This window comes from Mesoplodon mirus (genome assembly GCF_964341445.2).
Source record: "Mesoplodon mirus genome assembly, chromosome: 5".
NCBI classification, from domain to species: Eukaryota; Metazoa; Chordata; class Mammalia; order Artiodactyla; family Ziphiidae; genus Mesoplodon; species Mesoplodon mirus.
This window is the reverse complement of record NC_138980.1, coordinates 51,781,883-51,796,849: the sequence shown is the minus strand read 5'-3', so window position 1 is coordinate 51,796,849 and position 14,967 is coordinate 51,781,883. Positions and strand designations below refer to the sequence as shown.

Sequence of the window (14,967 nt, the reverse complement as noted above, 5' to 3'; positions counted from 1 at the left end):
TTGTGAGGGAACAGGTTCCTCCTGAGGAGTTTGCCCACGAGGTCATTTCAGATGTTGGGAACAGTACAGTCCATTCACACTGCAGTCCACTGAACACTATAGTGTTACAGGGCCACCCCACTCCTGGAGCTTCAGACTCCTACGAGCCTGCATACAAGCCTATACTCCCAGAGGGGCTGAAAAGGCTGACCAAGCAAGGTCCAAGCACTTTACTGCTTATGAGAGGGTTGGCTTCACCTTAGACTAAACATCACATGGGAGTTAGGGAGTACCAGATGACAGCATCTCTGGGGAAGAGATAATAGAGCAGACAAGTCCAGGCCAATAGCTTGCACATGCCAGTAGCAATTCCATTCAGGAAAATCTACTCAAGGGAGCATGTTGATGTGTGATTTTGGACATGCATTCTTACTGGTAATGTTAGGTGATACAACAGATCAACCCTGAAACATCAATGTCGTAACCCCACAGAGATTTATTTCTCACTCACAAGTTATACTCCGGCCTTGGTCTCAAGAGCATCCAGAAGAGAGAGGGAAGTCGGGGGGAGATGGAATTATTGAGAGGTTCTTAGGGAACTTGGCTAAAATTCATTTGGGAAAATATAAAGCATCTGAGGGGCTCTCATCTTTTTGTGGCTCAGGTCCAGGCATGTGGAGAGAAGAAAACTCTCTCTTCCTCTGTGTCCACCCCACTGGCAGAGTTTGTACTCTAAAACAAAGGGAGCAAATAACTGCTGGAGGTGTCCTCTACTGCCTGGCTGGGGATCAACTTGCACAAAGCAAAGAGTACAAGCCTTGGAGACCTACAGACCTGGGTTTACCACTTGCTACATCTTTGGCTTTGGGCAAGTTACTAAACCCTTGTAAAATCCTGGCTACTGTCTGCAACTTGCAGATCATACTTGCACCCACCTCCTAGGGTTGTTTTGAGGATAGAATGAGGTAATGCATTGAGAGGGAATTATTCCAGAGACCAGCACATAGTATGCACCCATCATCCATCCACTCATTCTGTTTATCCCGCTAACATTTATTGAGAACCTCTGTATGTCTGCTGCTGTGCTAGGTGTTAGCAAGCCAGGTGTACAGTGAGCTCCTGCCCTCCTGGAGCTTACAGCCCAGGCACAGATATGCATGAATTAAATAATCACCCTAAATGAAGGTTTCCTTACTAACTTGGTGCTCTGAAGGATAGGACTGTGCTGTGTTTGCCAGAAACCTAGGCTGAGAAGTCAGGGAAGACTTCCTAGACAAAATGGCATATGAGCTGAAATGTGAAGTTTGTTTGGTGGAGCAGGAACAGGTTGTGACAGGTGTCCTTGAGGAAATAGCATGTGCAAAGGTCTCATGGTAGGAAAAAGGGAGGTACCTTCGAGGAACTTAGGAAAGTGACTGGATCTCTGAGACCCAGGGAAGCATGTGGAGGAGGGACTGGAGAGGTGGGCAGAGGCCAGGCCATGTAGAACCTTATACGGCTGTTAAGGAGTTTGGTTTCATCTTAAGAGGCGTGGGAAGCCACTGAAGGTTTTTAAGCAGGGGCTCAAAAACTATTAAACTCAATAAATGTTAGCTATTATTGTTCCTTTCCGGGAACTTTTATCCTACGTCCCAACAATGTTAGCTCTCTTATAGGATTTTGTTAATACATAATTTTAAAAAGCCAACAAGCCTATCGATCTGTTTGGCGGTCTGAGAGCAGGATCTGTAATATGCCAGAGCCACTTGGTCCATTAGGATGTGCTTCCTCCTCTAGGTGGGATTGGAAGGGCACTAAAAGCAGCCAGCATTGAGGACAGAAATGTGACACTGTGAGAACTGGAGCAAGGCCAAGCTGGATGTGGCCAGGACCAGCAGACTCTACAGGCTGAACCGGGTAGGCTTCCACAGCCCCCACCAGGCTGCCTCCAGCCCTGTGACAGTGGTGGATACAGGCTGGCGGGAGGACACCGGTACCAGGGAGGGAGGCTGACAAGGTGAAAGCAAACACGACATCTGCCTTAGAGAGTCTGGGAGGGAGCTCAGGGCTGGATTGGCAGAGGGCAGGGGGAACTGGGCTGTGGGTCAGAAGACCCAAGGGAGACAACCCAGATGAAGGTGGGCCCTTGTCTGAAGGAGGAAGAAGTCTGGGCTCTGAAACTAGTATACGAAGTCCAAGTACCTGACCAACATGATGATGCTGAGTCCCCAAGTCTGGAGTCCAGCAATCCTACTCTTTCTCCTTCCAAGGGCCAGATTGATCCCCAAATCCAGGTGGCTTGGCTGAGACTCCTGGTGGGGATCAAGTGATCCCAACTCTCAGAACATATTTGACACTTTATCTGGGGGGCTCTTGTCCTTTATCTGGTTCAAAACTGGAGCCCCCAGAAGCTCTGCTGCCTAGTAAAACTTGTGTTTCACGTCTTCTGGCCTTTATCCACTCATCTGTCTATTTCCTGTGGTGAATCCTGAAGTTGGAAAAGGACAGTATGTGTTCCTCATGCCAGACTTCTATCTAGCTCCAGTCTAGTTGTGGGACTGGATAACCAGTTATAGAGTTCCCAAACTCAGCATCATTCTGCTGAAGAGCAAGGGCAGGGCTAGACTGGAGGATGACTCAGCAGGCTTTTTACAGATAAGAAGTGGATGGGCAGAGCGACTTCTGCACTGGTTTCGTGGGTGACCCAGCTCAGAAGATGGTGAGGACTGCCTCCACGCATGTGGCCCTTCATAGTCACAAAATGCTTTCGTGTCCGTGGTCTCCTTTGAGCCTCCATATGCTGATGGAGTAGCGTGGGCAGCTGTTACCCTCCCCCCTTTCCAGGTGAAGAAACTGAGGCCTCGTCATGAAGGGTCCCATGTGAAATCACAGCTCCTGCATCAAGAAGTGACCAGTTGGGGGCTTCGGTGGTGGCGCAGTGGTTGAGAGTCCGCCTGCCGATGCAGGGGACATGGGTTCGTGCCCCGGTCTGGGAAGATCCCACATGCCGCGGAGCGGCTGGGCCCGTGAGCCATGGCCACTGAGCCTGCGTGTCCGGAGCCTGTGCTCCACAGTGGGAGAGGCCACTACAGTGAGAGGCCCGCATACCGCAAAAAAAAAAAAAAAGAAGTGACCAGTTGGGATTAAGCTGCTGGGAGGAGCTTGTGTTGCCCACTCTGTGTCTTAAAAAAGAAGAGAGAGAGAGAGCGAGAGAGAGAGGAGAGAGAAAGTGAACTTGGACTAGAGACTTGATGGGAGAAACAGTAGCCTGGACAAATGTTTAAATCCTGTAAATGAGGGCGGGGCTATATGTAACATAGATAGTACTTCGTGTGGGGTTAACAATGGAGTCATGGGTTTCTTTGGATGATTTTGCTACATTCAGGCTTTCCAAGTCCAAGGGCATGTATGGGTCTGTCTGTCTGTCTGTCTTATGTCTATGTCTGTCTGGCGAGGAAGCTCAAGTTAATCTGTCTATAAACTTTGCATTCGTTGAGCCCTGATATATTTCAGACACTGGCCCCATAAGTGCCACATGTCCAGTCATCTGTGACTCCTTTAGGAAACTAAAACCCACACCAAGAGAGGGAAGGAAGAGTTGAAAGCCAGAGATGCAGGTAGGGTCCACGGCACATTCAGGTCAGCTGACAGAGCGTGTTCTTAGAAAACCAGCCCTCTGTGGGGTGAAGACAGAGACTGCCCCGTCCACTCTGCCCCCTTCTCGTGTAATTTTTAAAAGCATGAGAAATGAAATGGGGCCCTTCCCATCTGAGACAGCTATTTTCTCAGGTCTCACGCCTTCCTTTTTTTTTTGAATTTTTGAATTTTATTTCATTTATTTTTTTATACAGCAGGTTCTTATTAGTTATCTATTTTATACACATCAGTGTATACATGTCAATCCTACTCTCCCAATTCATCCCACCACCACCACCCCCACCACTTTCCCCCCTTGGTGTCCAAACGTTTCTTCTCTACATCTGTGTCTCTGTTTCTGCCCTCCAAACCAGTTCATCTGTACTATTTTTCTAGGTTCCACATATATGTCATGCCTTCCTTTTGAATAGCCTGAATATACATCTTATAATTATGCCCTGCCTGGCAGCGTGTTTCTGCCTTCTGAGTGATAGCTGAAATTTCTTGGCAAGTGAATGCCGTCCACAACCAGCCTCTCTTTTCCCACCCTGGTTCCCAGTGGCCCCTCTGTGGCCGTCTTCCCATCCACACTGGCCTCCAGGGCTGCCTGCCCCACAGTACTTCAGTCATTTCATCAAGAAGGGTCTCCCAACCTCCTTGTTTATGCCAGGGGCACAGGGAGGGCTGAGCCCCACTCCATAGGGAGCCATACCAATCTGATTAATGAAGGTAAATAGGGGCATGATTGGCAGTGGCTTAAGCTCCAGACGGGTAACTAGGCAACAGCAAGGGTCTGCACCTCCACTGGCAAGTCAAGTGGGATCAGTTTCTTCACAGGTCCATGGACTTCTCTCATGCTCAGAGTCCACTTCAGGAGCCTTGAGAAGGAGCTGGGCTGTTGGATAACAGGGGGAGGGGAATTGCTGATAGTCTGCCAGAGTTGCCATGGGTGTTTTATCCCCTTCAGGAACATGATGTGGGCAGTGTAATGGGCAGACATGATGTCAGAGGCCTCAGGGTCAAAGGCAACTCCCAGCTTTAGGAACTTGAAGAAGGCCCTCCTGAGCTTTGGGTTGATAATAGATGACGATAATAGTGTCACCTTCCAGGCTTGTGAAAATAAGACTTGTAAATTGCCTAGCATAGCCTGGCACATAGGAAGCCCAATAAACGTTGGCCCTCTGGGTTTTCTCTAGGAGAGAAAGAGGCTCTGAGTGATCTGTCTTCCAATACACTCTTTACTATCAGGAAGGAAATGGGCTCAGCTTGGAGATGGGTCCAGGATGGGAGGCAGATAGGAAAGGGGGCCACAGATGGGCATTGCCAGGGGAAACACTGAGGCACAGGAAGCAGACAGGAAGGTTGGCAAATGTGGGTGGCTGCCTGAGGGCCAGGAGACCAGTGGAGAGGTTGGCAGTATACCCAGATAGGCAGTGAGGCTCTTGACAGATCTCTTGAGGCCGAGGATATGGAGATGTTGCCCCTTTTAGAACTTCGATTCAAGCCTGAGTTCCAGTCCAGCAGCCCCAACGGCTTGCTGAACATGCACTTTTTTAGGCTTGAACACTGGCCAGTTGAAAACATGTTTCTGGTTATTTCTCCATCATGTGAAACAAAGACTGTGGGGAAATAGTCACATGAAAAAGACATGACATGAAATTTTCCTGTTCAGTGAATGAGGGCAGAAGATGTGTAATATATGGTTTCTGAAGCTGCAGGTGGTTTAGGGAGAGAGTTTGCAATTTGGGGAGACATTTAATACTTTTGCAAGTTACAAAGGAACAGAGAAATCCCAGGAGCTAAATGTCCAAGATAGCCCTGGATGAATACTGTCAGACAAGCCAACCTCAGGGGCGCAGTTTCCTTATTAAAAATTCTGGAAGGGAGAGGGCAGACAGCAGAAGCAAGAAGAACTACAGTCCTGCAGCCTGTGGAACAAAAACCACATTCACAGAAAGATAAACAAGATGAAAAGGCAGAGGGCTATGTACCAGATGAAGGAATAATATAAAACCCCAGAAAAACAACTAAACAAAGTGGAGATAGGGAACCTTCCAGAAAAAGAAGTCAGAATAATGATAGTGAAGATGATCCAGGACCTCGGAAAAAGAATGGAGGCAAAGATCGAGAAGATGCAAGAAATGTTTAACAAAGATCTAGAAGAATTAAAGAACAAACAGAGATGAACAACACAATAACTGAAATGAAAACTACACTAGAAGGAATCAATAGCAGAATAACTGAGGCAGAAGAACGGATAAGTGACCTGGAAGACAGAATGGTGGAATTCACTGCTGCAGAACAGAATAAAGAAAAAAGAATGAAAAGAAATGAAGACAGCCTAAGAGACCTCTGGGACAACATTAAACGCAACAACATTCGCATTGTAGGGGTCCCAGAAGGAGAAGAGAGAGAGAAAGGACCAGAGAAAATATTTGAACAGATTATAGTCGAAAACTGCCCTAACATGGGAAAGGAAATAGCCACCCAAGTCCAGGAAGCGCAGCGAGCCCCATACAGGATAAACCCAAGGAGAAACACGCCAAGACACATAGTAATCAAATTGGCAAAAATTAAAGACAAAGAAAAATTATTGAAAGCAGAAAGGGAACAACAACAAATAACATACAAGGGAACTCCCATAAGGTTAACAGCTGATTTCTCAGCAGAAACTCTACAAGCCAGAAGGGAGTGGCATGATATACTTAAAGTGATGAAAGGGAAGAACCTACAACCAAGATTACTCTACCCGGCAAGGATCTCATTCAGATTCCATGGAGAAATCAAAAGCTTTAGAGACAAGCAAAAGCTAAGAGAATTCAGCACCACCAAACCAGCTTTACAACAAATGCTAAAGGAACTTCTCTAAGTGGGAAACACAAGAGAAGAAAAGGACCTACAAAAACAAACCCAAAACAATTAAGAAAATGGTCATAGGAACATACCTATCGATAATTACCTTAAACATGAATGGATTAAATGCTTCAACCAAAAGACACAGGCTTGCTGAATGGATACAAAAACAAGACCCATATATATGCTGTCTACAAGAGACCCACTTCAGACCTAGAGACACATACAGACTGAAAGTGAGGGGATGGAAAAAGATATTCCATGCAAATGGAAATCAAAAGAAAACTGGAGTACCAATACTCATATCAGATAAAATAGGCTTTAAATAAAGAATGTTACAAGAGACAAGGAAGGACACTACATAATGATCAAGGGATCAATCCAATAAGAAGATATAACAATTATAAATATATATGCACCCAACACAGGAGCACCTCAATACATAAGGCAACTGCTAACAGCTATAAAAGAGGAAATCGACAGTAACACAATAATAGTGGGGGACCTTAACACTTCACTTGCACCAGTGGACAGATCATCCAAACAGAAAATTGACAAGGAAACACAAGCTTTAAATGACACAATAGACCAGATAGATTTAATTGATATTTATAGGACATTCCATCCCAAAACAGGATTACACTTTCTTCTCAAGTGCGCACGGAACATTCTCCAGGATAGATCACATCTTGGGTCAGAAATCAAGCCTCAGTAAATTTAAGAAAATTGAAATCATATCAAGCATCTTTTCTGACCACAATGCTATGAGATTTGAAATCAGTTACAGGGAAAAAACATAAAAAACACAAACACATGGAGGCTGAACAATATGTTACTAAATAATCAAGAGATCACTGAAGAAATCAAAGAGGAAATCAAAAAATACCTAGAGACAAATGACAATGAAAACATGGCGATCCAAAACCTATGGGATGCAGCAAAAGCAGTTCTAAGAGGGAAGTTTATAGCTATACAAGCCTACCTGAAGAAACAAGAAAAATCTCTAATACACAATCTAACCTTACACCTAAAGGAACTAGAGGAAGAAGAACAAACAAAACCCAAAGTTAGCAGAAGGAAAGAAATCATAAAGATTGGAGCAGAAATAAATGAAATAGAAACAAAGAAAACAATAGGAAAGATCATTAAAACTAAAAGCTGGTTCTTTGTGAAGGTAAACAAAATTGATAAACCATTAGCCAGACTCATCAAGAAAAAGAGGGAGAGGACTCATATCAATAAAATTAGAAATGAAAAAGGAGAAGTTACAACAGACACTGCAGAAATACAAAGCACCCTAAGAGACTACTACAAGCAATGCCAATAAATGGACAACCTGGAAGAAATGGACAAATTCTTAGAAAGGTATAACCTTTCAAGACTGGACCAGGAAGAAACAGAATATATGAACAGACAAATCTCAACTAATGAAATTGAAACTGTGATTAAAAATCTTCCAACAAACAAAAATCCAGGACCAGATGGCTTCACAGGTGAATTCTATCAAACATTTAGAGAGAGCTAACACCCATCCTTCTCAAACTCTTCCAAAAAAATTGCAGAGGAAGGAACACTCCCAAACTCATTCTATGAGGCCACCTTCACCCTGATACCAAAACCAGACAAAGATACTACAAAACAAGAAAATTACAGAGCAATATCACTGATGAATATAGATGCAAAAATCCTCAACAAAATACTAGCAAACAGAATCCAACAACACATTAAAAGGATCATACAGCATGATCAAGTGGGATTTATCCCAGGGATACAAGGATTCTTCAATATATGCAAATCAATCAATGTGATACACCATATTAACAACTTGAAGAATAAAAACCGTATGATCATCTCAATAGATGCGGAAAAAAGCTTTTGACAAAATTCAACACCCATTTATGATAAAAACTCTCCAGAAAGTGGCCATAGAGGGAACCTACCTCAACATAATAAAGGCCATATATGACAAACCCACAGCAAACATCATTCTCAATGGTGAAAAACTGAAAACATTTCCTCTAAGATCAGGAGCAAGACAAGGATGTCCACTCTCGCCACTGTTATTCAACATAGTTTTGGAAGTCCTAGCCACGGCAAACAGAGAAGAAAAAGAAATAAAAGGAATCCAAATTGGAAAAGAAGTAAAACTGTCACTGTTTGCAGATGACATGATACTATACATAGAGAATCCTAAAGATGCCACCAGAAAACTTCTAGAGCTAATCAATGAATTTGGTAAAGTAGCAGGATACAAAATTAATGCACATAAATCTCTTGCATTCCTATACACTAATGATGAAACATCTGAAAGAGGAATTAAGGAAACACTCCCATTTACCATTGCAACAAAAAGAATTAAATACCTAGGAATAAACCTACCTAGGGAGACAAAAGACCTGTATGCAGAAAACTATAAGACATTGTTGAAAGAAATTAAAGATGATACCAACAGATGGAGAGATATACCATGTTCCTGGATTGGAAGAATCAATATTGTGAAAATGACTGTACTACCCAAAGCAATCTACAGATTCAGTGCAATCTCTATCAAATTACCAATGGCATTTTTACATAACTAGAACAAAAAATCTTAAAATTTGTATGAAGACACAAAAGACCCCAAATAGCCAAAGAGCAGTCTAGAGGGAAATAAACGGAGCTGGAGGAATCAGACTCTCTGACTTCAGACTATACTACAAAGCTACAGTAATCAAGACAGTATGGTACTGGCAGAAAAACAGAAATATAGATCAATAGAACAGGATAGAAAGCCCAGAGATAAACCCACACACCTATGGTCAACTATCTGTGACAAAGGAGGCAAGGATATACAATCGAGAAAAGACAGTCTCTTCAATAAGTGGTGCTGGGGAACCTGGACAGCTACATGTAAAAGAATGAAACTAGAACACTCCCTAACACCATACACAAAAATAAACTCAAAATGAATTAGAGACCTAAATGTAAGACTGGACAGTATAAAACTCTTAGAGGAAAACATAGGCAGAACACTCTTTGACATAAATCACAGCAAGATCTTTTCTGATCCACCTTCTAGAATAATGGAAATAAAACCAAAAATAAACAAATGGGACCTAATGAAACTTCAAAGCTTTTGCAAATCAAGGGAAACTACAAACAAGCTGAAAAGACAACCCTCAGAATGGGAAAAAATATTTGCAAACGAATCAGCGGACAAAGGATTAATCTCCAAAATATATAAGCAGCTCAATATTAAAAAACAAACAACCCAATCAACAAATGGGCAGAAGACCTCAATAGACATTTCTCCAAAGAGGACATACAGATGGCCAAGAAGCACATGAAAAGCTGCTCAGGGCTTCCCTGGTGGTGCAGTGGTTGGGAGTCCGCCTGCCGATGCGGGGGACATGGGTTCGTGCCCCGGTCCAGGAGGATCCCACATGCCGCGGAGTGGCTGTGCCCGTGAGCCATGGCCGCTGAACCTGTGCGTCTGGAGCCTGTGCTCCACAACGGGAGAGGCCACAACAGTGGGAGGCCTGCGTACCGCAAAAAAAAAAAAAAAAAAAAAAAAAAAAGCTGCTCAACATCACTAATTATTAGAGAAATGCAAATCAAAACTACAATGTGGTATCACCTCACACCAGTTAGAATGGGCATCATCAGAAAATCTACAAACAACAAATGCTGGAGAGGGTGTGGAGAAAAGGGAACCCTCTTGCACTGTTGGTGGGAATGTAAATTGTTACAGCAACTATGGAGAACAGGATGGAGGTTCCTTAAAAAACTAAAAATAGAATTACCCTATGACCCAGCAATCCCACTACTGGGCATATACCCAGAGAAAACCATAATTGAAGAAGACACACACACACACACACACACACACACAAAAGAAGACACATGCACCCCAATGTTCATTGCTGCGCTATTTACAATAGCCAGGCCATGGAAGCAACCTAAATGCCCATTGACAGATGAATGGATAAAGAAGATGTAGTACATGTATACAATGGAATATTACTCAGCCATAAAAAGGAATGAAATTGGCTCATGTGTAGAGACGTGGATGAATCTAGAGACTGTCATACAGAGTGAAGTAAGTCAGAAAGAGAAAAACAGATACCATATATTAACGCATATATGTGGAACCTAGAAAACTGGTACAGATGAACCGGTTTGCAGGGCAGAAATAGAGACACAGATGTAGAGAACAAAGTATGGACACCAAGGGGGGAAAGCAGCAGGGGTGTGGGGATGGTGGTGGGTTGAAGTGGGTGATTGGGATTGACATGTATACACTGATGTTTATAAAATGGATGACTAATAAGAACCTGCAGTATAAAAAAATAAATAAAATTCAAAAAAAATTCTGGAAGGAATACTCAGTAAATGATTAATAGTGCTATTCTCTAGGGAGTGGGTCTAGGTGTTGGAAGTGGGAAGAGATTTTTATTTTTCATTGTATACCCTTTTGAGTTTTTGAATCTTTCACCATGTGCCTTTATTATTTTTATAATTGCAAATCGACTTACAGGGTTTGTCTTTTAAAAATGCAGTGAAGGGTTGGCTTAGATCACTGGTTTTCAAACTTGTATTTTAGCAGTAGAAGACTTGTCATATAATCTTACTTGGAAGCCTAATGAATGTAGGACGAAGAAGAAATCTGATCCCTTCTTGCCCAGGGTCCCCCGCCCCCAGCTCCTGGTTGCTGCATCTCTAAGCGATCCATTGAATGCAGTTTGGGAATAACAGATCTAAATGATTTCTCTCAGGCCCCTCCCACCTCCCCAATCCTATGCTTCCCTTCTGCTTAGCAAAGAAGCTGGGGCGTCCTAGCCCTGAGGTACAAGCTGCTGCTTCACTGCATAGCTGCAGATGCCCCCTACCCCGCTGGGGAGTCAGCACCTGGGAAGGCTGAGCTGTGCACTGGCTGAGTGTCATTCAGACTCTGGGGGACAGCAAACAGGTCACCCTTAGATGGGTTGAAATGACAGAGAAATGTTAACAGGTGGATTTTGCAGCTCTTCTAGATAAATCTGAACCTGGGGCTTTAATAGGCAGGATGCTAAGGGGACGGTGAAATGGTATGAGGTGGGAGAAGACTCATTCACCTTGTAAAAGTGTGATTAGGAATGTAGACCGACTGCTTGTTTACACTATGATTTTGGCGAACTACTTAGCTTCTCTGAGTCTCTTGTTGAATCTGTAGAAAGGGGGAATACTTGTGCCTACTTTCCAGGACTGTCAAAGGGATTAAATGAGATCGTAGGTCTAAGTGCCTGCCATAGTGCCGTGAACATGGTAAGTGTTCAATAAATGTTGGTAATTCTAATCATCATCATCACCAAGTTCCTAGACAAGTCAGAAAATGGCCTTGCTATCTCTTCCTGTATATTCTTAGTTAAATCTTTAACCTCTCAGGACCTCAGTTTCCTTATTTATAAATTAGAGGTGCTCAGGAATTGCAAATTGGTGGCCCGCTGGACCAAATCTAGCGTGCAAACATATTTGTTTATCCAGATAGTATGTGAAAAATCAAGAAATAGTCTCCAGAAATCTGAATTTTCCAGACTCTTTTAAAAACTGAGCATCTGTTTTCACTGACCATCACTTGGCAACTTTTCACCAGCCTCCATCCTCTGTATTATCTTACACCTGGCCTCCCCTCTTCACCTGCAGGCAGTTGAGTTGGCAAAGCCTAGACTAGAAGGTTTCAGGAATTCTGTGGCTCTGCCACTTTTTCATCCCATGACCCTGAGTATATCCCTTCATCTCTCTGGACCACCACGTTACCATCTATAAAATGAGTGAGTTGAGCTTCCAGCCTTGGCTTTCTTTGAATGTTCTATTCAGTCCATAAACCTTTACCAAATTCCTGCTATTTCCAGGAATTTTACCAGGCATTTGGGAGGATGTAGAAAAGAATAAGAATGGGTGTGGCCCAGAGATCTTTTATAGCCAGGCCTCCCCAAGTGTAGACTGCAGAATGGCGCCAGTACACAGTGGAATAAACACAGAAATTGAAGACAAGCATTTAGAAACTTTTATGGCAGTTGGACTTTGCCACGACAGCCAAGTGCGTGCTCAGTGGACGTGCTTAGTTGAATAGATATGGATCAGTTCACGTGTTGTCAAACTCGTGGTGAGTTACAGGCGCAAGCTGCGTACTCATTCAAGCTACTATTGCTGCTTTACAAACCGCCCCAACCCTTAGTAGATTAAAACAACAACTGTTATTTATTTGCTCACAGATCTACAGTTTGAGCAGGGGTGGACAGCTCAGGTCATCTCTGCTCCACACAGTGCCTGCAGGGTGGCTGCACTGGGGCCCATGGGTCCACCTCCAACATGGCTCACTCATAGAGCTGGCAGGCTGCTGCCTTGGTCACCTTTCCACGAGGATGCTTCTTCTGAGCAGCATGGCTGGGTTCCACTGGCCAGTGTCCTAAGGGAGCTGGGTGGAAGTGCATGGCCTTGTCATGATCTAGTCTCAGAAGTCACATTGCTTGAAGGATTCACAAAGTTCTACCCAACTTCAGAGGGAGGGGATCTAGATTCCATCTCGTAATGCGCTTGTGGAAAGGTTCTAGAAGAACATGTGGGACATAAGGTTTTGTTGCAGCCGCCTTTGGAAAATATAATCAGCCACTCTATATGGAGATGTATTTGTTTTCTGTTGCTGTGTAACAATGAGCACAAACTTGTTTTATTAAAGCTTACTGTATTAAAGCAATACACATTCTTTGGCTCAAAGTTTTATAGGTCATGACTCCAAGTTTACTCAACCAGGTTCTCTACTCAGGGTCTCACAAGGCTGAAATCAGGGTGTCGCCAGTCTGGGCTCTTGTCTGGAGGCTCTGGGGAAGAATCCACTCCAGGCTCATTCGGCTTGTTGGCCGATTCAGTTCCTTGTGGTTGTAGGTTGGGGTCCCCATTTCCTTGCTGGCTGTCAGCCAGGGATTGCTCTCTGCTCCTAGAAGCCACACACATGGCCCCTGGATCTTCAAAGCTAGCAATGTCACATCAAATTCTTCTCACTCTTTGAGTCACTTTGACTTCTTGTACTGCCAGATGCAGAAAACTCTCCTTTTTTGTGTGGCTAGATTATGTCGAGCTGGATAATCTCCTTTTGCCACATAACATAATCAGTAGAGTAATAGCTCATCACGTTCCCAGGTTCTACCCACACTCAAAGGGGAGGGGAGTGTAAGAGGATGAGGGTGATTGGAAGGCATTCTTAGAATCCCGCCTGCCACAGATGGTTTGGTTCGCGATGAATTAGAAATTAAAACGAAGTGGTTCTTCATCACAGATAGTTTGAAAGCACTGGTTTAGGACCCAGTAGAGAGGAATGACGTGTATGCAAATGGCTGTAATTTGAGACCTTAAGGGCTAACTTCCCTAAGGAGAAGGGTAGAGAGGGCACAGTGAGAGGTCAGTGGGAGGGAAGATTATTGTGTAAGTGGAAGGGGATAGAATTAGGGTTTCTTGAGCATGTGGTATTTGAACTGAGAGTTGTAAGACAGGTATAATTGGGATCTTTTAAAAATAAGGCAGGGTGGCAGGATTGCAACAGTTATATTTCTGTTTGGTGCCTTGGATGCAAATACAGAACTGACTGAATCTTCTGAATCCTCTTTAAAGTCATTTTATCGCTCTATGACCACAAACAGTACTACATGACAAACGACCCCAAAGCTCAGGGGCTTCAGACAGCAATCACGTGTTATTGCGTACAGGTCTACAGGTCAGTTGGGCGGTTTCTGTGGTCCCGGCTGGGCTGTCTCACGCATCTTGGACCAGCCGTCGTGGGCTGGGCGGCTCTGCTGGCCTTGTTGGGCTCTCATATCTTCGGGGGTTGGTTTGCTGTCAGCTAGTTCGGTATAACCTTGGTTGTTCTTCACACGGTTCCTCTTCCACCTGCCCCTCCCCTCCTTCTAGCATATACTAGCCTGGGCTTGTTCCCTTTGAGGAGACAGACGAACAAACACGAGGGTGGAAGAGTGCAGGTCTTAGAGGCTTGGGCTCAAAACTGGCACGCTGTCACTTCTGCCTCCTTCTTTTGTCCACAGCAAGTCACCAAGCCTGCCCAGATTCAGAAGCTGGGGAATCAGACTCCATCTCTCGGTGGGAGGAGCCAGAGGATCCCACTGCAAAGGGTATGGACACAGGGAGGGCTGGAGGATTGGGGTCACTCTTTCAATCTGTCTGTCACAGGCATCCTGAGAAATCTTACTAAATTCTCTAGATGAAAAGAACAAGAACCCCCTCCCGACTTCAACTCCATTGTTTCTCAAGCTAATCAAAGGTTTTTGGAGAAATTTATGTGTGAGAAACCATCTGGAAAATGTACAGTGGTCCATTAACCAGAGTTATAAGAAGCCAGGCGTCTAAAACAGTCTGCAGTCTTCTGTGTGAGTAGAAGGCAAAAGAGGAAACTTTCTGGGCAACCTGATCACCTTTGCTTCTGTGGTACTTTCACCAGCCCACATTATACTCATCCTTCAATGCCCAGCCCCAGTGCTCTCTGCAGAACTG

General features: G+C 44.1%; 1 protein-coding gene across 2 annotated transcripts in view; it reads left to right on the top strand.

The window, feature by feature from the left end:
• Positions 1-14,967, top strand: part of GALNT10 (polypeptide N-acetylgalactosaminyltransferase 10) — a 214,544-nt gene that overhangs the window by 66,558 nt on the left and 133,019 nt on the right. The window contains exon 2 of one of the 2 annotated variants that reach the window (XM_082620415.1): positions 14,502-14,588. The exons of the other annotated variant lie outside the window; for it this stretch is intronic. Coding sequence (XP_082476541.1) covers positions 14,502-14,588 — 87 coding nt within the window. The remainder of the gene's footprint in view (positions 1-14,501; positions 14,589-14,967) is intronic. 2 annotated transcript variants of the gene reach the window in all.